This window comes from Papio anubis, chromosome 20 (genome assembly GCF_008728515.1).
Source record: "Papio anubis isolate 15944 chromosome 20, Panubis1.0, whole genome shotgun sequence".
NCBI lineage: Eukaryota > Metazoa > Chordata > Mammalia > Primates > Cercopithecidae > Papio > Papio anubis.
In genome coordinates this window covers 46,253,578-46,275,605 of record NC_044995.1, presented here as the reverse complement: position 1 = coordinate 46,275,605, position 22,028 = coordinate 46,253,578, and the positions used below count along the sequence as shown (strand labels likewise).

Here is a 22,028-nt window from a genome sequence, read left to right as displayed (position 1 = left end):
GAGGCCCATGTATGACAGTGGCGAGGCCTGCACACCTGTGCCCACATGCGGGAGGCAGGCCAGGCCGGCACGGGGAGCCCAGATATGCACACGTGGACATGTCGTGAAGCAGGGGGACGACACACACGCAGACACAGTCCCCCAGACAGATGGACCCGCAGATGGGCCACGTGGGTGCTTTGTGGAGACACAATGGTGGAACCGCCCATCCCCAAGGCTCTGTGTGTCCCAAGGTCTCCCTAGCTCCCCCAGGGCCTGAACAGAGAGGCTGGACTGCCCGCCGGTGCCCCATTACAGACCTGAAGCCCCGCCATCACCTCTGCTCGTCTTTGTCCCATGATGTTCTTACTGCTCAGCCTTGAAGACACTCTCTCCCTGTAGTTTTCTATGGCTCCCCATCACCTTACCTGTCACCTCTGGACACTTACCATTGCCTTACACAGCTTCCACTACTCCTGCCTGTCTGGGTCCCATTGTATTCTCACTGGACCTGCCTACTGCTTCTGTATAGAGGATGCTCTCTCTCTGCCACCTTCCATAGCTCCCTATTACGTACCCATTGAAGCTGGTCTCCCCTTTTCACTCTCCATGGCTCACCGACACTTCTCCTTGTCTGTCTCCCAATGCTTGGGCACTCCCAATACCCACCATTCTTGGTGGCTTGCTTGCTTTCTTTTTGGAGACTAGAGTCTTGCTACATAGACCATGCTGGTCTCAAACTCCTGGCCTCAAGCAAGCCTTCTGCCTTGGCCTCCCAAAGAGCTCAGATTACAAGCATAAGCCACTGTGCCCAGCCCCCTCAGCGGCTTCCTATCACCCACAACAGTCTGTGGGTGACAGTCGTGATCTCACTGCCTGAGTATGGGAGACGCTCTCCCCCCACCATGGCCCTATATAACTCCCCACCCTTGTGCATGTCTGCACCATTATATCTTCACTGGCCAGGTGTTGAAGCATTCTTCTTCTACCACTGTCTATAGCTCCCCGGTACTCATGCCCATCTGTGCCCCCTAATATCCTCAGTGTGCAGCTTTGAAGACATTTGCCTCCACTCCTCCAGTGCCAATGCCTGCCATGGCCGCACACTGTCTCTGTCTGTCCTCCAGTAGTCCCCACAGCTTGGGGCCTGCAGATGCTCCCCACCCCCTGCTGCCCTCCGAGGCTCCCACGTCCTGTCAGCCACACACACTCACCCGATCGTAGCTGTTTGATGCGTCCATTGCTGGCACTAGGATCCACGGGCAGGAAGTCCTTGAACCAGGTGATCTCAGGGTCAGGGTTGCCGCTGGCCGCACAGAGCATGGTGGCTGTCCGTGTCCGCTCCACCACCTTCAACTGCGGGCCCATGTCGATGTTGGGGAAGCCGGAGGGCAGCTGGTCCTCTGAGGGCAGAGACGGGAAAGAAATGGGCATGGTTCTGAGCACTGCACGGCCACCCCTCCAGCCTGGGGCTCAGGGAGTGCCCGGCCACGTGTCCGGCTCCTGCCTGGCTGCGTGACCTCAGCCCTGGGTGCCATCCTTTACAGTCAGTTCTCTCTTTTTTTTGAGACAGGGTCTTGCTGTCTCAAGTGCAGTGGCACAATCATAGCTCACTGCAGTCTCAATGATCTGGGCTCAAGTGATCCTCCTGCCTCAGCCTCCTGAATAGCTGGGACTATAAGCACGTGCCACCATGCCTGGCTAATTTTTAAAATTTTTGTAGAGGGGGGTCTCGCTGTGTTGTCCAGGCTGGTCTCAAACTCCTGGCTCCAAGCAATCCTACCGCTTCTGCCTCCCAAAGCACTGAGATTACAGGCATGAGCCACTGCACCTGGCTAGGTCCCTCTTCTGTACAAGGGGGAGGCTTGTGTGAGGGAACTGAGCAGGCTAGAATATTTCTCACTGGGGGGTGACTCTGCTGCCCTGGGAGACACTGGGCGATGTCTGGGGATATCTGAAGTTGTCATGACTTGGGGGTGGGTGCTCCTGGAATGGACTGGGTGGGGCTCAGAGATGCTCTGCCTCCTGCTATGTATAAGCACAAACCTGGCCCCAGGGTCCACAGCACTGAGTGGGTTCATTTACAGCAGCCTGAGGACACCTTTCTTTTTATCTTTTAAAAATTTTTTGTAGATAGACAGACAGACAGACAGACAGACAGACAGATAGATATATCAGCTGGGCACGGTGGCTCATGCCTGTAATCCCAGCACTTTGGGAGGCCGAGGTAGGTGGATCGCTTAAGGCTAGGAGTTTAAGAACCAGCCTGGTCAACATGGTGAAACCCCATCTCTATTAAAAACAAAAATTAGCCAGATGTGATGGTGCACGCTTGTAATCCCAGCTACTCGGGAGACTGAGGCAGAAAAATCACTTGAACCTGGGAGATGGAGGTTGCGGTGAGCTGAGATCACGCCCCTGCACTCTAGCCTGGGCGACAGAGCGAGACGCAGTCTCAAAAAAAATAAAAACAAAAATAAAATACATAAAATATAGAGATAGGGTCTCACTATGTTGCCCAGATTGGTCTCAAACTCCTGGGCTCAAGGAATCCTCCCACCTCGGCCTCCCAAAGCACTGGGATTACAGGTATTTTACAGGTATGAGCCACTGTGCCTGGCCTGGAAGACACCTTTTTGTTTTTTTTTTTGAGATGGAGTCTCTCTGTTGGCCAGGCTGGAAGGCGCTGGCATGCACTCCACACCCGGCTAATTTTTGTACTTTTAGTAGAGAGGGGGTTTTGCCATGTTGACCAGGCTGGTCTCGAACTCCTCACCTTGTGATCCGCCCGCCTTGGCCTCCCAAAGTGCCTGGAATACAGGCGTGAGCTACCGCGCCCGCCTGCCTTTCTAAACATAAACCACACTGCTCCCCCGCGGTACACCCTTCTGCGGTCCCACCACCCTCAGAAGGAGCCCCGGCTGCTTGTCTGCTGCCGGCCCCTGCCACCTTCCCTTCTCTTTTTCTCTCTGGCCCAGTCACGCTGGCCTCCACGGCTGTCAAAGTCATCAAGCCCCCTCCCTCGGGTCACCTGTTCTGTTCCCTTGGCCTGGAACTCCCGTTCCCGCATCTGTCTACTCATTGGAACACCACCTGGGACTAGCTCCAACAACCTTGCTCTAAATGCCCCTACACTCCCCACTGTCCTCTCTGCAGCAGGGAACTCTGAAATGGTGCATCTGCGTCCCTAGCACCCAGCGCAGAACCGGGCATACAGTAGGAGCTCAATCAATGAACAAACAACTCAATCCTGGTTGAGCACTCAATCCTCCAGCACAGTGAGTGGCCCCAGGTCTCCAGTGCTCGGTATCCCTCTTGGGTAGCGAGGTTCTAGCTCCCCTCCATGGTAAATGGAGACTGGTGGTGATGGGGTCGGGGGACAAGGAGGAGAAACTCAGCTTCCTGGGAGCTCCTGGTCCCAGAGCTCCCTGACCGGTGGGAACGTACTTCTGGGCTGAGCCGGCTGAGTGACAGTCTGCCTCGCATCCAGGGTGCTCTACAAACCAAGATGGGCCGGCCGCAGGGGCTCACACCTGTAATCCCAGCACTGTGGGAGGCCGAGGCAGGAGGATCACCTGAGGTGAGGAGTTCGAGACCAGCCTGGCCAACATGGTGAAACCCCGTCTCTACTAAAAATACAGAAATTAGCCAGGCGTGGTGGCAGGCACCTGTAATCCCAGCTACTCGAGAGGCTGAGGCAGAAGAATTACGTAAACCCAGGAGGTGGAGGTTGCAGTGAGCCGAGATCACGCCACTGTACTCCAGCCTGGGTGACAAAGCAAGACTCTGTCTCAAAAGAAAAAATTAGGAAACAGCCATGTAGAGCAGACTCATAACCGCTCCATCCACCCCGCCCAACTCCATTCCAAAGGACAAGTGACAAAAAAGTGACCAATCGCAGTGCAAGAAATAGGCAGCTCGTCTGCATCTGGTAGGAATGCTGGAGTGGGAGGGGGTAAAGGGCCGCAAATGATGGCTGGCTGTTTTTGTTAATAAAGTTTTATTGGTCGGGCGTGGTGGCTCACGCCTGTAATCCCAGCACCTTGGGAGGCAGGTGGATCACGAGGTCAGGAGATCAAGACCATCCTGGCTAACATGGTGAAACCCCGTCTCTACTAAAACTACAAAAAAATTAGCCGGGCGTGGTGGCGGGCGCCTGTAGTCCCAGCTACTTGGGAGGCTGAGGCAGGAGAATGGTGTGAACCTGGGAGGCGGAGCTTGCAGCGAGCCAAGATTGCACCACTGCACTCCAGCCTGGGTGACAGAGCGAGACCCCGTCTCAAATAAATAAATAAATAAAGTTTTATTGGCACACAGCCACACCCATTCATTTCTCAGCTTTCCCACCACAATGGCAGAGTTTTGGGTTGTTGCTGTGACAGAGACCGTCCAGCCTGTAGAGCCAAAAATATTTACTTTCTGGTGCTCTGGAGAAAAAGTGTGCGCTTCCTGGTGTAGACAATGTTGCTGTTTGTTTAAAAGAATACACATGTATTTGCTTACAAAGGCCCAGATGGGACATGGGGCACAGGGCTGGGTGGCTGTGGACAGAGGTGGGCAGGAAGCCACCATATTGGGAGGAAACTGAGCCCCAGGCAAGCAGCAGGAAGGCAGGAGGCCAAGATGGGGCAAGGGAGAGGTGGGCAGGATCCAGGGAGGTGAAGCCAGAATCAATCTCCGCCTCCCCAGTGTAACAAGAGGGCAGCAGTTCCAGCCTAGGGGTCACTGCTTGATGGGGAAAAGTCCCAGTGGAAAGCCCTGAGCACTAACAGCATCCCGGGCACTGTGCAGGCAACAGAACCTGTAATCTCCTCCAAGCCTTTTTCATAGAGGGGGAAACGGAGGCCCAGGCAGACGCACACTTGTTCCAGGTCACACAGCCAGCATGTAGCAAGGATTTGAACCCAGGCCTGGCTGAGCTCAGAAGCAGCTGAGCGGGATGGGCTGCAAAAGCCCTCCACCCAACCAGGTCTGGACCCATCGGGGCCCTGAAGGGGGTGTGGCTGGATGCTCTCTGAGGAGGTTCAGGCCTCTTGTCCGTCCTTCCTGGGCCAGGGACCCGGACGACCTTGAAACTGGCTCTGATTGGCTACTGATGACATCATCAGAGATTAGGGCCAAAATGACTGGGCCTCAGTCAGTTGGTCTTGGTGCCCACAGCTGGGTCTGTGGGCATTCCCGTGTGTGTGTGTGCATGCCCGTGTGCCTACGAGGGTGGCTTTGATGAGGACGAGAACCCTGTATTTCATTCATACGTGGGTATGTGTGCTCACGCTTGTACATGCTCAAGCTTGCCCTGTGCCCACACGTGTTCACACGTGAGCACTTCCCGTGTGCATGTGGCCCCGCGGGGCTCCCCGTGAGCATGTGTGGGCAGCAGCCAGCCAGGGTGCAGGGGGAGGCCTCGGCTGCCTGATGCTACTGAGAGCACCTAATTAAACGAAAACGTACATCGCGAACCACACTGTGCCCAGTTCCTCGGAGTTTAATTAAAACAACAGTGCGGGAGGCGTGTGCGGGGTCCACAATCAGATGGCAGAGGAGGAGGGAGGCAGGGAGTGGCCCTGGCAGTCCAGATGGTCCCCCGCCAACTGCCAGTGACTGGCCGGGGGTGCCTGGAGCTCAGGGCTGGTGGCAAGGTGGGTGGGGCGGGGACAGGGTATCCAAGGCCCTGGGCCCCAGCAGGAAGGATGAGCTCCCAGCCCAAGCAGGCCCTTCCAGGCAGCTGGAGAGCAGAGAGAAAAAGAGTGTGGGCTGGGCACGGTGGTTCATGCCTGTAATCCCAGCACTTTGGGAGGCCAAGGAGGTGGATCACCTGAGGTCAGGAGTTTGAGACCAGTCTGATCAACATGGCGAAACCCTGTATACTAAAAATACAAAAATAAGCCGGGCGTGCTGGTGGGTGCCTGTAGTCCCAGCTACTCAGGAGGCTGAGACAGGAGAATCGCTTGAACCCAGGAGGTGGAGGCTGCAGTGAGCCAAAATCACGCCATTGTACTCCAGCCTGGGCAACAAGAGCAAAACTCCATGTCAAAAAAAAAAAAAAAAAACAGTGTGGATGGATGCAGGGGGCATTTTTCCCAGACTCCTGGGGACCAGGCAGTTGATGGCTTCACAGCTTGTCCTTTGAACACCCTGAGTGCTCAGCGTGGAGGCTGGCACGGGAAAAGAGGAGGCTGTTCCGTCTGTGCCCGGGAAAGGTCAGGGCAAAAATATCTGCTGGGAGGAACAGGGCGGGCCACAGCGGGCTGACTCCACCCCTGCTCCTCCCTCCATCCCCCGGCGGGACGGGCTCCAGGACTCAGGCAAATGAAATGAGGGGGTCTCTTGTTAGAAAAGTATTAAGACTTTCCAGACCGCAACAGCAGAGGTTTTATCTTTTCTTTCCCCTCCCCCCGCCCTCATTTTAGAGACAGGGTCTTGCTTTGTCACCCAGACTGGGTGCAGTGGCATGATCATAGCCCACTGTAGCCTTGAACTTCGGGGCTCAGGGGATCCTCCTGCCTCAGCCTCCTAAGCATCTGGGACTTCAGGCAGGCACCACTACACCTGGCTAAGTTTTACGTTTTTTTTGTAGAGACTCGGACAGTGGGGTATGGGGTCTCTACGTTGCCCAGGCTGGTCTCCAACTCCTGGGCTCAAGTGATCCTCTTGCTTTGGCCTCCCAAAGTGCTGGGATTACAGGTGTGAGCCATGGCACATGGCCAACAGCAGAGCTTTAAAAAGCACGGGGCCTTTCTTTTTCTTCTTTTGAGATGGAGTCTCCCTCTGTCACCCAGGCTGGAGTGCAGTGGCGCAATCTCAGCTCACTGCAGCCTCCGCCTCCCGGGTTCAAGCAATCCTCCTACCTCAGCCTCCCAAGAATCCGGGAGCTAGAATGACAGGTGCACATCACCATGCCTGGCTAATTTTTGTATTTTTAGTAGATCTGGGGTTTCCCCATGTTGGCCAGGCTGGTCTCAAACTCCTGACCTCAAGTTGTCTACTTGCCTCGGCCTCCCAAAGTGCTGGGATTACAGGCCGAAGCACAGGGCCTTTCTGAGGGAGGGAGCCTGTATGACTCCACAGGTCACTCGCCTGTGATGCCAGTCTCAGTTTCATGGGACCAGAGTCTGAAATCAAGTACCCCTAGGGCAGCTGTGATAACCCCTCCCAGGGCTCCAAGCTGGTCATAGCTGGGCTGCCCTGGAGGACACTGGAATAGCCTCATCTTGGGAAGCGACATGCAGGGGTCACCTCCAAGCTAACGGCTGGCAGTGGCTCATATTCATGGTTGGGATGTCTCTGCGGGTGACAGGTATAGCCCACGCACTTGAGAGCTGCAGAAGAGTTGGTAACAAGCATCTTACTAAACAAGAATCTTCATAGTAGTGAACGTAATAACGGGGAAGTAGAATTGACCAAATATGGCATTGTGCTAATCTCTCTCCCTGTCTCACTCACTCATCTGGTTCACAGAATTACCCCTTGTGGTGAGAACCATTATTAACCGTTTTTTTTTTTTTTTTTTTCTTTTTTCCCCGAGACGGAGTCTTGCCCTGGTCACCCAGACTGGAGTGCAGCAGCGCCAACTCGGCTCACTGCAACCTCCACCTCCCGGGTTCAAACGATTCCCCTGCCTCAGCTTCCTGAGTAGCTGGGATTACAGGTGCCCACCATCACGTTCAGCTAATTTTTGTATTTTTAGTACAGACAGGGTTTCACCATCTTGGCCAGGCTGGTCTTGAACTCCTGACCTCACGACCCACCTTGGCCTCCCAAAGTGCTGGGATTACAGGCATGAGCCATTGTGCCCGGCCATTTTATTTTTATTCATTCATTCATTCATTCATTTTGAGACAGAGTTTCGCTCTTGTCGCCCAGGTTGGGGTGCAATGGTGTGACCTCAGCTCACTACAACCTCCACCTCTTGGATTCAAGCGATTCTCCTGCCTCAGCCTCCCGAATAGCTGGGACTACAGGTGCATGTCGCCTTGCCTGGCTAATTTTTGTATTTTTAGTAGAGACAGGGTTTTACCATGTTAGCCAGGCTGGTCTTGAACTCCTGACCTCAGGTGATTCACCTGCCTCAGTCTCCCAAAGTGTTGGGATTACAGGCGTGAGCCCCTGCACCTGGCCCGACTTTAGAGATGAAAAAACTGCAGCTCAGAGAGGTTCATTAACTTGCCCTAGGTCACACAGCAACCAAGTGGCAGCCAGGACTTGAGCTCCACAGGCGGGGCCCAGTGCTAAAACCAAATTGCAATGGAGAAGGCAGCACAGAATGGTTGGGCAAGGGGTTTGTAGGGGGCTGTTTGAAATGATGCTGAACAACAGTCTGTTCACAAAATTGCTTCCTCATTATAAAACAGCATCATTCAGACAGCCCCCTATAAACTCCTTGCGACTTGTTCCAGAAATGCACTTAGGCTGCATGCAGTGACTCACGCCTATCATCTCAGCACTTTAGGAGGCCAAGGTGGGTGGATCACGTGAGGTCAGGAATTTGAGACCAGCCTGGCCAACACGGTGAACCCCGTCTCTACTAAAAATACAAAAATTAGCCAGGCGTGGTGGCACGTGCCTGTAATCCCAGCTACTCGGGAGGCTCAGGCAGGAGAATTACTTGAACCTGGGGGGCGGAGGTTGCAGTGAGCTGAGATAGTGCCACTGCACTCCAGCCAGGGCAACAAAGCAAGACTCTGTCTCAAACAAAAAAAAAGAATTGCACCTGAACAAGGCCAGCAAGCAGCCCCGCAGGCCCATGTGAATGTCTGGGGAAGTGGGGCAGCTATCTCCGCCTACCTAGCATCTGTTCATCCTTTATTTTTTGTAGAGATGGGGTCTCACTATGTTGCCCAGTCTGGTCTCACATGTGATCCTCCCACCTCAGCCTCCCAAAGTGCTGGGATTGCAGGTGTGAGTCGCCATGCCTAATCCTGTTTATCCTTATTCCTTTGGCGAAATGACACTCACTCTTGGCTCCAGGGAGGAGTCCAGCCAATCAGAGTGTTTGTTCCTCCTGAGCCACAGTGATTAGTTCAGGGAGGGGCATGGGATCCAAGTTCACTGGGGGTGGGGGAAGTCGCACTAAGGATAACATCAATACAGAAGGAAACAAAGCCAAGAGACAGAGAGTGAACTCTGAGAAAATTCAATGAGCCCCTGGATCCAGCTGAACCTGAAGCCAGTCACTCCACGGAATTTTAATTCTGCACATCAATTATCTTTCTTGCTTGAACCCATCTGAGTTGGATCAGCCTCTTGTCATCAGAAGCACATGATGAAGATTATAAATTAGGATGATTCTAGTCTCTCAATTCCTTCCTTTCTTACAAAGGCACAATAAATCCCCACCAGTAGGCTCTGGGCCCTGAGAGTGTTACTGGTTCAAGAAGGGAGATCAAGGTCCTCCCAGAAAAACCAAAGTAGGAAGGTTTGGGCTCACTTTCATGTATTCCTTTGGTGCTTGTTCCCAAAGCCCAGGGCCCAGTTCATCCTCCGCCCACCCTGGGGAGCCCAATACCTCGGAGGACAGTGAGCTTGGCATGGACTGTAATCTCCCCAACCGAGTTCTGGGCCACACACTCGTACACGTTTTCATCCCGCGGTGTCCTCAGAGGCTGGATCCTCAGCACTGCCCCCGCACTCTCATCAAACTCAATCGTCTGCCGTGGGCAGGGGAAAAAAGGACAGGGTGAGGATGGTGTCCCCAGGAAGGTTCCTGTCTAGGCTGGGCTGTAGGGGGATGGCAGTCAGCCCCATGATCCTGGGGGTGACCGGGAGAAGAGCTGCAGGCTGAATGTGCATGTGTGTCGGTGTCCAGTATAAATGCTTGGGAGACAGAGACCAGATTTGGGTACATGTGAGAACAGGGTGTTGTGTGCATGTGTGACTGCGATGAATGTTTGCAAGCCCATGTGACAGGCATGCAAAGGCATGTGAAGACATGCGGAATGTGGCAATGTGCATGTGTGATCATGTGCACGTATTCAGAGTTGTAAAGTTCCTTTTGTGTGCACTGGTGCTGTGTACACTGAGCTGTGAAGAAGACTCAGAGAGGGCAGGGCTTTGCTTGAGGCCACGCAGCATGGAGCTGGTAGAACAAGTGAGGCGGGCAGGGCCCCAGCTGGAGTCTGCACAGCCACATTTGCCCGGCCACCGACGCCTGGGCTCCACCTGGGGAATGTGTCCACGATGTCTTCTGTGGCTGAGGTGCTGTGGCCCTGCCTTGGGGGAGCGTTGACCCCGGGCTGCCTCTCCCCACCCCGACTCACCTCAAAGCGCTGAGAGTTGACCTTCTTGCCCTTCTTGTTCCAGGTCACTCGTGGCTTGGGGTCGCCCGTGGCTTGACACACGAAAGAGGCCACACCCCCGGACACACCGATCTGGTCCTTGGGTTCTTTGATAAACCTGGGGGGCTCTGGGGATACGGCAGAAAGAAAGGGGGAGCTGATGGGTCCAGGCATCTGGCTAGGATACCACAGAGCCACGAAAACCTGCCCTCACCCCCTGCCCATAGAAATGCCACGTGGCCAATGGAGAGAGAGGGAGGAAAGTGAGGATGACAATGAACACCCTCCCACCTCACCCCCCGCCATGGCACTCAGGTAGCCACATATCCCCACTTTCACCTGCAACAGCCACACCTGCCCACACGTGGACACAACCTCGCCTGGGCACACCTGCTCAGACACACTGCCACTGGGAAAGATGGGAGACCCGTGAGATGTGGAGTCCCTAAATTCAGCACCTGAACCCCCCCTCCATGGTGACCAGCCAAACCCTGGAGGGCCCTGAAAACACCTGCCAGATGGTAACTCGGTCTAATTCCTTGGTGAGACACGTGAGGAAACGGAGGCACCCAGCATGGGGGTGACCATGGGATATGAGGCCAGAGCCAGCATTCGAACCCAGAGCTCCAGCTTCTTGGGAGGCATCCAGGACATGGCCGGACACAAGGGGTCAGTGCCCACGAGAGTGGTCTGAGCTAGAGGCAGGACCTCAGAAAGGGTGAGTAATATTTAACATTTAATATGTAACCTCTTCAACAGCATGCAGGGGCAGTGACATCCTGATCTTCATTTTCTTTTTTTTTTCTTTCAAAGAGAGTCTCACACTGCTGCCCAGGCTGGAGCGCAGTGTTGTGATCTCGGCTCACTGCAACCTCTGTCTCCTGGGTTCAAGTGATTCTCCTGCCTCAGCCTCCTGAGTAGCTGGGACTACAGGCGCCCGCCACCACGCCTGACTTTTTGTATTTTTAGTAAAGATGGGTTTCACCATGTTAGCTAGGATGGTCTCCATCTCCTGACCTCGTGATCCGCCTGCCTCAACCTCCCAGAGTGCTGGGATTACAGGCGTGAGCCACCGCGCCCGGCCCTATTTTTCTTTTTTTTTTTTAAGAGATAAGGATTCACTCTGTCACCCAGACTGGAGTGCAGTGGCACGGTCTTGGCTCACTGCAGCCTAGACTTCCCAGGCTCAAGCAATCCTCCCACCTTGGCCTCCCAAGTAGCTGGGACTACAGGTACAGGCCATCACACCTGTAATCCCAGCACTTTGGGAGGCTGAGGCTGGAGGATCACCTGAAGTCAGGAGTTCGAGACCAACCTCACCAACATGGTGAAACCCCATCTCTACTAAAGAAACAAAAATTAGCCAGACATAGTGGTGGGCACCTGTAATCCCAATTGCTTCGCAAGCTGAGGCAAAATAATTGCTTGAACCTTGGAGATGGAGGCTGCAGTGAACCGAGATCACGGTACTGCACTTCAACCTGGGCAACAGAGTGAGACTCCGTCTTATAGAGATGGGGTCTCACTATGTTGTCCAGGTTGGTCTGGAACTCCTGGCCTCAAGTGATCCTCCCACCTTGGCCTCCCAAGTAGCTACGTTGTCCAGCCTGGTCTCAAACTCCTAGCCTTGAGCAATCCTCCCACTTCAGCCTCCCAAGTTGCTGGATTTATAGGCATGAACCACCATACCCGGCTCTGCAATCCCCATTTTATATGTGAGGAAACTGAGACACAAATCAGGCAAGAGACTCGCTTTGGCTGGACATGCAGCCAGGCAGTGGCTGAGCTGAACACGCTCCTTTGACCCAGGCTGGCTTTCACACCCACATTCTTCACCCTCCATGACTATCTGATGTATTCATTCAGTCTCTGCAATAAAGTCTGGAGTAGGAGTGGTTTTCGTGTGTTTGTTTGTTTTTGAGATGAAGTCTCGCTCTGTCACCAGGTCACCAGGCTGGAGTGCAGTGGCGCGATCTCGGCTCAGTGCAATCTCCACCTCTCAGGTTCAAGCAATTCTCCTGCCTCTACCTCCCGAGTAGCTGGGATTATAGGCACGCACCACCACGCCTGGCTAATTTTTGTATTTTTAGTAGAGATGGGGTTTTACCATGTTGGCCAGGGTAGTCTCGAACTCCTGACCTCAAGTGATCCACCTACCTTGGCCTCCGAAAGTGCTGGGATTACAGGTGTGAGCCACTGCACCCGGCCTGGAGTACGCGTGTTTTTTTGTTTTTGTTGAGACAGAATCTCACTGTCGCCTAGGCTGGAGTGCAGTGGCGTGATCTTGGCTCACTGCAAGCTCCGCCTCCCGGGTTCACGCTATTCTCCTGCCTCAGCCTCCCAAGTAGCTGGGACTACAGGCGCCTGCCACCATGCCCGGCTAATGTTTTCTGTATTTTTAGTAGAGATGGGGTTTCACGGTGTTAGCCACGATGGTCTCAATCTCCTGGCCTTGTGATCCACCTGCCTCGGCCTCCCAAAGTGTTGAGATTACAGGCGTGAGCCACTGCACTAGGCTGAGTACCGCTGTTTTAACACCCTAGAGTAACCTCAATCAGCTGCACCTGGGACAGGCTACCATATCTGTGGAGAATTCATTAACACTGTTTCCTTTTTATTGACTATTTTTACAGTAACCTTTGCATCTCCCAGAGGGATACTACATTTCCGTTCACAGGAATGTTACAACGTATCCCCTAAGATGAATGGAGCTACTGCTGAGAGATTTTCTTTTTTTTTTTTTTTTTGAGACAGAGTCTTGCTCTGCCGCCCAGGCTGGAGTGCAGTGGCATGATCTCCGCTCACTGCAAGCTCCGCCTCCCGGGTTCACACCATTCTCCTGCCTCAACCTCCCAAGTAGCTGGGACTATAGGGGCCCGCCACCATGCCCTGATAATGTTTTTGTTTTGTTTTGTTTTGTTTTGAGGGCTGCAACATACTTACAAGAGTCCTCAGGAAGCAGCCTCTATATCCAATAAAAAGGAACTGATCAAGTGAATGCCAGGCTATCTATGCAGCAGCGGAATACTACATAAATATAAAACGAGGGAAAAGGCCAGGCGTGGTGGCTCATGCCTCTAATCCCAGCACTTTGGGAGGCTGAGGCAGGCGGATCACGAGGTCAGGAGATCGAGACCATCCTGGCTAACATGGTGAAACCCCATCTCTACTAAAAATACAAAAAATCATCTGGGCGTGGTGGCGGGCACCTGTAGTCCCAGCTACCCAGGAGGCTGAGGCAGGAGAAAGGTGTGAACCCGGGAGGCAGAGCTTGCAGTGAGCCGAGATCGTGCCACTGCACTCCAGCCTGGGCGACCGAGTGAGACTCCATCTCAAAAAAAAAAAAAAAAAGGGGGAAAAGCCTCTCTTCCTCGGCACTGCCTATGGAGGTGGCAGTCGTCTCCTCCTTGGCATCATGGCTGCCTCAGACCCCTCATGAAGCCCAAGATCGTCAAAAAGAGAACCAAGCGGTTCATCTGGCACCAGTCAGAACAATATGTCAAAATTAAGCGTAACTGGCGGAAACCCAGAGGTACTGACAACAGGGTTCGCAGAAGGTGCAAGGGCCAGATCTTGATGCCCAACATTGGTTATGGGAGCAACAAAAACCAACAGCACATGCTGCCCTGTGGCTTCCAGAAGTTCCTGGTCCCCAGCGTCAAGGAGCTGGAAGTTCTGCTGATGTGCAACAAACCTCCCTGCGCTGAGATCGCTCACAGTGCTTCCTCCAAGAACCGCAAAGCCATCAAAACCATCGTGGAAAGGGCCGCCCAGCTGGCCATCAGAGTCACCCACCCCAATGTCAGGCTACGCAGTGAAGAAATGAGTAGACAGTTCACGTACAGGTTTTGTGTTGAAATAAACGTAGAAACTGCCAAAAAAAAAAAAAAAAAAAAAAAAAGGGGGGGGGGGGGGGGGGAAGGATGCCTTTTTGCTTCAGACAGGGACTCGCTCTGTTGCCCAGGCTGGAGTGCAGTGGCATGAACATAGCTCACTGCAGCCTCAATTTCCCAGGCTCAAGCGATCCTCCCAACTCAGCCTCCTGAGTCACTAGGACTACAGTCATGTGCCATCACGCCTGGCTAATTTTCGTACTGAGTTTTGCCACATTGCCCAGGCTGGTCTCGAACTCCTGTCCTCGAGAGATCCTCTCACATTGGGATGCTTTTTTTTTTTTTGAGATGGAGTCTCGCTCTGTCGCCCAGGCTGGAGTGCAGTGGCGCGATCTCGGCTCACTGCAAGCTCCGCCTCCCGGGTTCACGCCATTCTCCTGCCTCAGCCTCCCGTGTAGCTGGAACTACAGGCGCCTGCCACCACACCCGGCTAATTTTTTGTAATTTTTAGTAGAGACGGGGTTTCACGTGTTAGCCAGGATGGTCTCGATTTCCTGACCTCATGATCCGCCCGCCTCGGCCTCCCAAAGTGCTGGGATTACAGGCGTGAGCTACTGCGCCCAGCCTCGGGATGCTTTTTGATTATTTATTTATTTATTTATTTATTTATTTATTTATTTATTTATTTTTGTGGCAGGGTCTCACTCTGTCACCCAGGCTCAAGTGCAGGGTGTGATCTCGGCTCACTGCAACCTCCACCTCCCTGGTTCAAGCAGACTCTTCCGCCTTAGCCACCTGAGTAGCTGGGATTACAGGCGCATATCACGCCTGGCTAAGTTTTGTATTTTTGGTAGAGACAGGGTTTCCCCACGCTGGCCAGGCTCATCTCGAACTCTTGGCCTCAGGTGATCCACCTGCCTCAGCCTCCCAACTTGCTGGGATTACAGGCGTGAGCCACCACGTCCGGCCAGGATGCTTTTTAAAATAAACTACTAGGGTAGGAACAAGAAGATAAACTATTAAATAGAGGGGGTGTGTATAAGCAAGAGGTAATAAAGTATAGCAAATAAAGTATAGTTGCATGATTTTTTAAAATGAAAAAGGGCGGGGCGTGGTGGCTCATGCCTGTAATTCCAGCACTTTGAGAGGCTGAGGCGGGCTCTCTAGATTAGGAGTTCGAGACTAGCCTGACCAACATGGTGAAAACCTCATCTCTGCTAAAAATACAAAAATTAGCCAGGCGTGGTGGTGCGTGCCTGTAATCCCAGCTACTCAGGAGGCTGAGGAAGAATCGCTTGAACCCAGAAGGTGGAAGTTGCAGTGAGCTGAGATCGCACCACTGCACTCCAGCCTGGGCGACATACCAAAACTCTGTCTCAAAAAAAAAAAGGAAAAAAGAAAAAAGGGAACAATTGTGTGTATGTGTAGAAACAGTACTGCCTCCAGGGAGCTGAGTGGCTGGACACAGGGACAGAGACTTTCACTTTGGTATCTTTTTAGATTTAGAACTAAAGACAGGCCGGGCGCGGTGGCTCAAGCCTGTAATCCCAGCACTTTGGGAGGCCGAGACGGGCGGATCACGAGGTCAGGAGATCGAGACCATCCTGGCTAACACGGTGAAACCCCGTCTCTACTAAAAAATACAAAAAACTAGCCGGGCGAGGTGGCGGGCGCCTGTAGTCCCAGCTACTCGGGAGGCTGAGGCAGGAGAATGGCGTGAACCCGGGAGGCGGGGCTTGCAGTGAGCCGAGATCCGGTCACTGCACTCCAGCCTGGGCGACAGAGCGAGACTCCGTTTCAAAAAAAAAAAAGAACTAAAGACAAATTGAAGAAGTTATTTTTATTATTTTTTTTTTTTTTAGCAGAGACAGGGTCTCACGCTCACCCAAGGCTGGAGTGCAGTGGTGCAATCATGGCTCACTGCAGCCTCAAACTCCTGGGCTCCAGGGATCCTCTGGCCTCAGTCTCCTGGGTAATTGGGACCACAGGCGCTTGCCACCACACGCAGCTAATTTTTAATCTGTTCTAGAGACAGGGTCTCGCTATGTTTCCCAGGTTGGTCTGGAACTCCTGAGCGCAAGCAAACCTCCCATCTCAGTCTCCCAAAGCTCTGGGATTAGCGGTGTGAGCCACCATGCCCAGCTGAAGTTGTTTATTTTTATTTTTACTTTTTTTTTTGAGACAGAGTCTCACTCTGTCGCCCAGGCTGGATTCTCTGTAAGCTCTGCCTCCCGGATTCACGCCATTCTCTTGCCTCAGCCTCCCGAGTAGCTGGGACTAAAGGCACCCGCCACCATGCCTGGCTAATTTTTTTGTATTTTTCATAGAAAGGGGGTTTCACCGTGTTGGCAAGGATGGTCTCGATCTCCTGACCACATGATCTGCCCGCCTCAGCCTCCCAAAGTGCTGGGATTACAGGTGTGAGCCACAGCGCCTGGCCTGAAGTTATTTTAAACTATAAAATTGCTTAAGTAGGCCAGGTGTGGTGGCTCACGCCTGTAATCCCAGCACTTTGGGAATCCGAGGCGGGCGGATCACAAGGTCAGGAGATCGAGACCATCCTGGCTAGCAGGGTGAAACCCCGTCTCTAACAAAAATATAAAAACTAGCCAGGCATGGTGGCGGGCGCCTGTAGTCCCAGCTACTCAGGAGGCTGAGGCCAGAGAATGGTGGGTAAACCCAGCAGGCAGAGCTTTCAGTGAGCCAAGATCGCGCCACTGCACTCCAGCCTGGGTGACAGAGCGACACTCCGTCTGTTAAAAAAAAAAAAAATTGCTTAAACAAAAAAGTGAGCTGATTAAAGAAAAAATGGAGCACAACTTTGTTTTAAGTAAAAGTTTGGGGTCTGAGGAGAGGCAGAGGTCTAACAACTCAAACTTGAGCAACGCTAGGACTTTGAGCCTCTACTACCAGCTGGAAATGGGTGGAGTGAGTCCAGGGGCCACACGGATTGACCAGAAAAGTTCTGGAAAGTTCCAGCTATTCAGAAGTCCAGAGAGGCCTTAAGAAGGCCTGAAGTTCCAAGTGTAGGTCCCTGTGGGCCCCAACGCCTACCCATCCATAGCTCGGGCTGGGCTTTAAACAAAACAGAGTTCCTGTTCCAGTGGCCTGACCAGCCTAACCTCCCTCACTCAAGGCTCCGCTCCTGTTGATAAGACCCTATGTGTATGCTTTGAGCATCTGTCCCAAAAGTCACTAGACCTGGTTGGGCGCAGTGGTTCATGCCTATAATCCCAGCACTTTGGGAGAGGATTGGATTACCTGAGGTCAGGAGTTCAGGACCAGCCTGGCCAACATGATGAAACCCCGTCTCTACTAAAAAATACAAAAATCAGCCGGACGTGGTGGCAGGTGCCTGTAATCCCAGCTACTCGGGAGGCTGAGGCAGGAGAATCGTTTGAACCCAGGAGGCAGAGGTTACAATGAGCCGAGATCATGCCATTGCATTCCAGTGTGGGTGACAAAAGCAAAACTCCATCTCAAAAAAAAAAAAAAAGTCACTAGAACCACCACGTACAGGAATGCACGACCTCCCTTAACCCTTTTTTTCTTTTTGGGATGGAGTCTCGCTCTGCTGCCCAGGCTGGAATGCAGTGGCGCAATCTTGGCTCACTGCAACCTCCGCCTCCTGGGTTCAAGCAATTCTCCTGCCTCAGCCGCAAGAGTAGCTGGGATTACAAGCGCCCACCACCACGCCTGGCTGATTTTAGTATTTTTAGTAGAGACGGGGTTTCAGCATGTTGGCCAGGCTGGTCTCGAACTCCTGACCTCAAATGATCCACCCACCTCGGTCTCCCAAAGTGCTGGAATTACAGATGCGAGGTGCCGCGCCTGGCCCCTCAACTCTTATTTATCCCTCTGATGAAGCAACAGCCAGTCCCACTGTACAGATTCAGGAATGTTAATGGGTTCACAGAGCTCAGAGCTCAGAAGCTGGGCGTGGTAGCTCACGCCTGTAATCCCAGCAGTTTGGGAGGCCACAGCGGGAGGATCACCTGAGGTTGGGAGTTCGAGACCAGCTTGAAAAACATGGTGAAACCCCATCTCTACTAAAAATACAAAAATTAGCCCGGCGTGGTGGCAGGCACCTGTAATCTCAGCTACCCGGGAGGCTGAGGCAGGAGAATTGCTTGAATCAGGGAGACAGAGGTTGCAGTGAGCTGCTGAGATCACTCCATTGCACTCCAGCCTGGGTGACAGGGCAAGACTCTGTCTCAAAACACAAACCACCACAAAAAAATATCACAGAGCTCAGAAAAAACAGCACTGGAATTTGAACCCGGGTTTCTGCCTCTAAGCCGACATCTTACTCTCCTTCCACATCCAGACCTTGAGCCTGATTAGGGCAGATGTTTTGCTCCACATGGAGCCTGGGCCTGCCCCCTCCTTCTGGCCTCAGGAATGGTGACCCGGGGCCATGAGTCCTCAGCCAAGGACATGAGGAAAAGTCACTGTGGCTGGGTCAAGAATGTTACTTCTGGTAAAACCCCTCCCTCTGGAGCTGCTGGAAGGAAGGGCAGAAGCGGGCTGCGGGTAGAGACGCATCCAGCTGCCTGTCTGACCTAGAGCCCGAACACACCCCTTGCCCCTCCACTCCAGCGAGCAAGACCGGGCGGGTGCTACAATCAGCCACTGTCTGTGTTGTTCCTTCCTCCCGGGGTCCCTTCCTCCTCCTCTCATCTGGCAGCTTCAACCTCAGCTCGGCCAGCACCTCCCCTGGGGAGCTTTCTTGGGTTACTGCAGGCCCGGTCAGGAGTCCCTTATGCCACCGCAGCCTGGGCGTCCCCAGAACACTGGGCTGAAATACCTGCTTGTGTGGCTCTCAGCAGAAAGGCCAAGGGACAGCCTCAGTTCCCTGGGACCTCAGACTTCCTCTCGGTGTCTGGTGAGCCTTGAGAAAACGGAGCTCCCAACATCACTGCCTGCTCTCGGATTTGGAGGGGTTCTACCTCTCGGAAGCACCCCCACCCCTGCAGATCAAACACCCTCTCCGTCTTCTCCAGGCAGCTTTGGGATCCGAGCCAGCCTGGAAGAGCTGTCTCTGCCCACCGCGTTCCCCGTCAGAAAATGTCTTGCGGATGCTTGGAATCGCTCCTTTGGACAAAGCTTCCCCACCTTTTTCTCAGCAAAGGGGCAGAGACACAGGAAGGACACCTTCGGGGCTTAAGAGGGCCGCACCTGCAGCTCAAGAGGCACAAAGACACGCCATGTGCTAAGTTTTATGCCTGTGGCCAGGAGGAGCAAAACTGAGGCTCAGACAGGTGAAGAGGCCGGGCGCGGTGGCTCAACCTATAATCCCGGCACTTTGGGAGGCTGAGGCGGGCAGATCACCTGAGGTCAGGAGTTCAAGACCAGCCTTGCTAACACGGCAAAACCCCACCTCTACCAAAAATACAAAAATTAGCCAGGTGCGGTGGTGCGCGCCTGTAATCCCAGGTACTTGGAGGCTGAGGCAGGAGAACCGCTTGAACCTGGGAGGCAGAGGCTGCAGTGGGAGCCGAGATTGTGCCATTGCACTCCAGCCTGGGCAACAGAACAACGGAACAAGACTTCATCTCAAAAAAAAAAAAAAAAAAAAGAGAGACAAGGGATCTGCCTTTTAGTCACACGGCGTGTGATGGGCAGAGACAGGATTCCAACCCAGGCCTATCTGGCTCCAGTGCCCTGAAAATAACGCAGGCTGGATAAATGGGGTTGTGGGTTTTTATTGACCACAAGTACCGTGGATGTCCCTGTTTCTCAGATGAAGAGACAGAAGTTCAGGTGGTGCTGCCAGTATCAAAAAAGCCGGGAAGGGAACCCGGCTCTCTCTGGAGGCAACGGGCCTGAGCCTCCCGCTCTGTGGCCTGGCTTGGCGCCATCTCTGTTTTTCCATTTCAGATTCTGCAGACAAGAATTCAGTGCCAGAGCTGGTGACCCACCCACCCTGTCCCCTCCAACCCTGCCCGGGGCCAGCCCCACGGCATCCTGGGAAGGCCCCACTGGACCTGAAGTGGTTTCTAGAGCAGAAATTGTTCCCTTCCGCCTAGAATCCTGGCACTCTGGGAGGCTGAGGTGGGCAGATCACCTGAGGTCAGCAGTTCAAGACCAGCCTTGCTAATGTGGTGAAACCCCATCTCTACTAAAAATACAAAAATGGGCCGGGCGCGGTGGCTCAAGCCTGTAATCCCAGCACTTTGGGAGGCCGAGACGGGCGGATCACAAGGTCAGGAGATCGAGACCATCCTGGCTAACATGGTGAAACCCCGTCTCTACTAAAAATATACAAAAAACCAGCCGGGCAAGGTGGCAGGCGCCTGTAGTCCCAGCTACTCGGGAGGCTGAGGCAGGAGAATGGCGTAAACCCGGGAGGCGGAGCTTGCAGTGAGCTGAGATCTGGCCACTGCACTCCAGCCTGGGTGACAGAGCGAGACTCCGTCTCAAAAAAAAAAAAAAAGTACAAAAATGAGCTGGGCATGGTGGTAGGCGCCAGTAATTCCAGCTACTCGGGAGACTGAGGCAAGAGAATCGCTTGAACCTGGGAGGCGGAGGTTGCAGTGAGCAGAGATTGCACCATTGCACTCCAGCCTGGACAACAGAGCAAGACTCCATTTCAAAAAAAAAAACAAACAAAACAAAAGAAAAACTGAAAGGGGTCAGTACTGAAGGCCAGACATCCCCAATGCAGGGGAGAGAGGCCAGGAAGACTCAGGCCCTGGAGGCGGCCAAACAGATCACGGCGCAGCTATACCTAGCTTCTGGTCCCTGAGGGAGTGTGGTCATGGGGAACTTGGCCTGTGGGACCAGGCAGCTCAGGTTCAAATGGCCACTTCTGGTCGGGCACAGCAGCTCACGCTTGTAATCCCAGCACTTTGGGAGGCTGAGTTGGGAGGATCGCTTAAATCTAGGAGTTTGAGACCAGCCTGGGCAACACAGTAAAAACTCCGTCTCTGTAAGAAATCTAAAAAATTAGCCAGGCCAGGCACTGGGGCTCAGGCCTGTAATCCCAGTATTTTAGGAGGCTGGGGTGGAGGACTGCTTAAGCCAACGAGTTTGAGACCGGTTTGGGCAACATAGTAAGAACTCCATCTCTCCAAGAAATTTAAAAAATTAGCCAAGCCGGCCGGGCTCACTGGCTCATGCCTGTAATCCCAGCACTTTGGGAGGCCAAGGCAGGAGGATCATGATGAGGTCAGGAGATTGAGACTACCCTGACTAACATGGTGAAACCCCATCTCTACTAAAAATACAAAAAATTAGCCGGGCGTGGTGGTGTGCACCTGTAATCCCAGCTACTCGGGAGGCTGAGGCAGGAGAATCGCTTGAACCCGGGAGGCAGAGGTTGCAGTGAGCCAAGATTGTGCCACTGCACTCCAGCCTGGGGAACAAGAGCAAGACTCCAACTCATAAATACATGAAAAAAAAAAAAAAAAATATATATATATATATATATATATAAAGCCAGGCCAAGCACAGAGGCTCATGCCTGTAATCCCAGCACTTTGGGAGGCCAAGGCGCTTCAGCCCATCAATTTTCTTTTTTTTTGGAGACAAGGTCTGAATCTGTTGCCCAGGCTGGAGTGCAGTGGTGCAATCAGTTTCCGTAGCTGTATGACGGGGATGCTGATAATCGCATTCACCTCATCAGGGTGTGCTGGCTGATCTGAACGTATAGTGGCATTTACTAAAAAACAGCATGAAGCTGGATGCCATGGCTGACTCACACCTGTAATTCTAGCACTTTGGGAGGCCAAGGCAGGTGGATTGCTCGAGCTCAGGAGTTCAAGACCAGCGTGGGCAACACAGTGAAACCGCATCTCTACAAAAAATTTTAAAAATTAGCCGGGCATGATAGACCATGCCTGTAGTCTCAGCTGCTTGGGAGGCTGAGGTGGGAGGATCGCTTCAGCCTGAGAAGTGGAGGTTGCAGAGATCCTGCCACTGCCCTCCAGCCTGGGTGACA

The 22,028-nt window shown here is 53.2% G+C and overlaps 2 protein-coding genes across 17 annotated transcripts in view; one reads left to right on the top strand and one right to left on the bottom strand.

The window, feature by feature from the left end:
• PTPRS (protein tyrosine phosphatase receptor type S) overlaps positions 1–22,028 on the bottom strand; it is a 138,044-nt gene that overhangs the window by 57,981 nt on the left and 58,035 nt on the right. For all 16 annotated transcript variants that reach the window (XM_009193249.4, XM_003914711.5, XM_009193250.4 and 13 more), the window contains 3 exons: positions 10,236–10,381; positions 9,485–9,626; positions 1,194–1,382 (listed from right to left, as the gene is read on the bottom strand). In XM_009193249.4, coding sequence (XP_009191513.1) covers positions 1,194–1,382; positions 9,485–9,626; positions 10,236–10,381 — 477 coding nt within the window. The remainder of the gene's footprint in view (positions 1–1,193; positions 1,383–9,484; positions 9,627–10,235; positions 10,382–22,028) is intronic.
• Positions 10,828–20,115, top strand: LOC108583159. Its single transcript, XM_021931520.2, has 4 exons — positions 10,828–10,922; positions 13,565–14,079; positions 18,486–18,566; positions 19,967–20,115. The coding sequence occupies exons 1-4, from the start codon at positions 10,828–10,830 to the stop codon at positions 20,113–20,115; spliced, it is 840 nt and encodes a 279-aa protein (XP_021787212.2).

Excerpts from the sequence above, each read along its gene's own strand:
- LOC108583159 (XM_021931520.2), top strand. The coding sequence starts at position 10,828 with ATGGGGGTGACCATGGGATATGAGGCCAGAGCCAGCATTCGAACCCAG. Across the intron at positions 10,923-13,564 it reads GACATGGCCGGACACAAGGG|GCGACCGAGTGAGACTCCAT; the intron begins GTCAGTGCCCAC and ends ACTCCAGCCTGG. Across the intron at positions 18,567-19,966 it reads GGTCAAGAATGTTACTTCTG|ATTCTGCAGACAAGAATTCA; the intron begins GTAAAACCCCTC and ends TTTCCATTTCAG.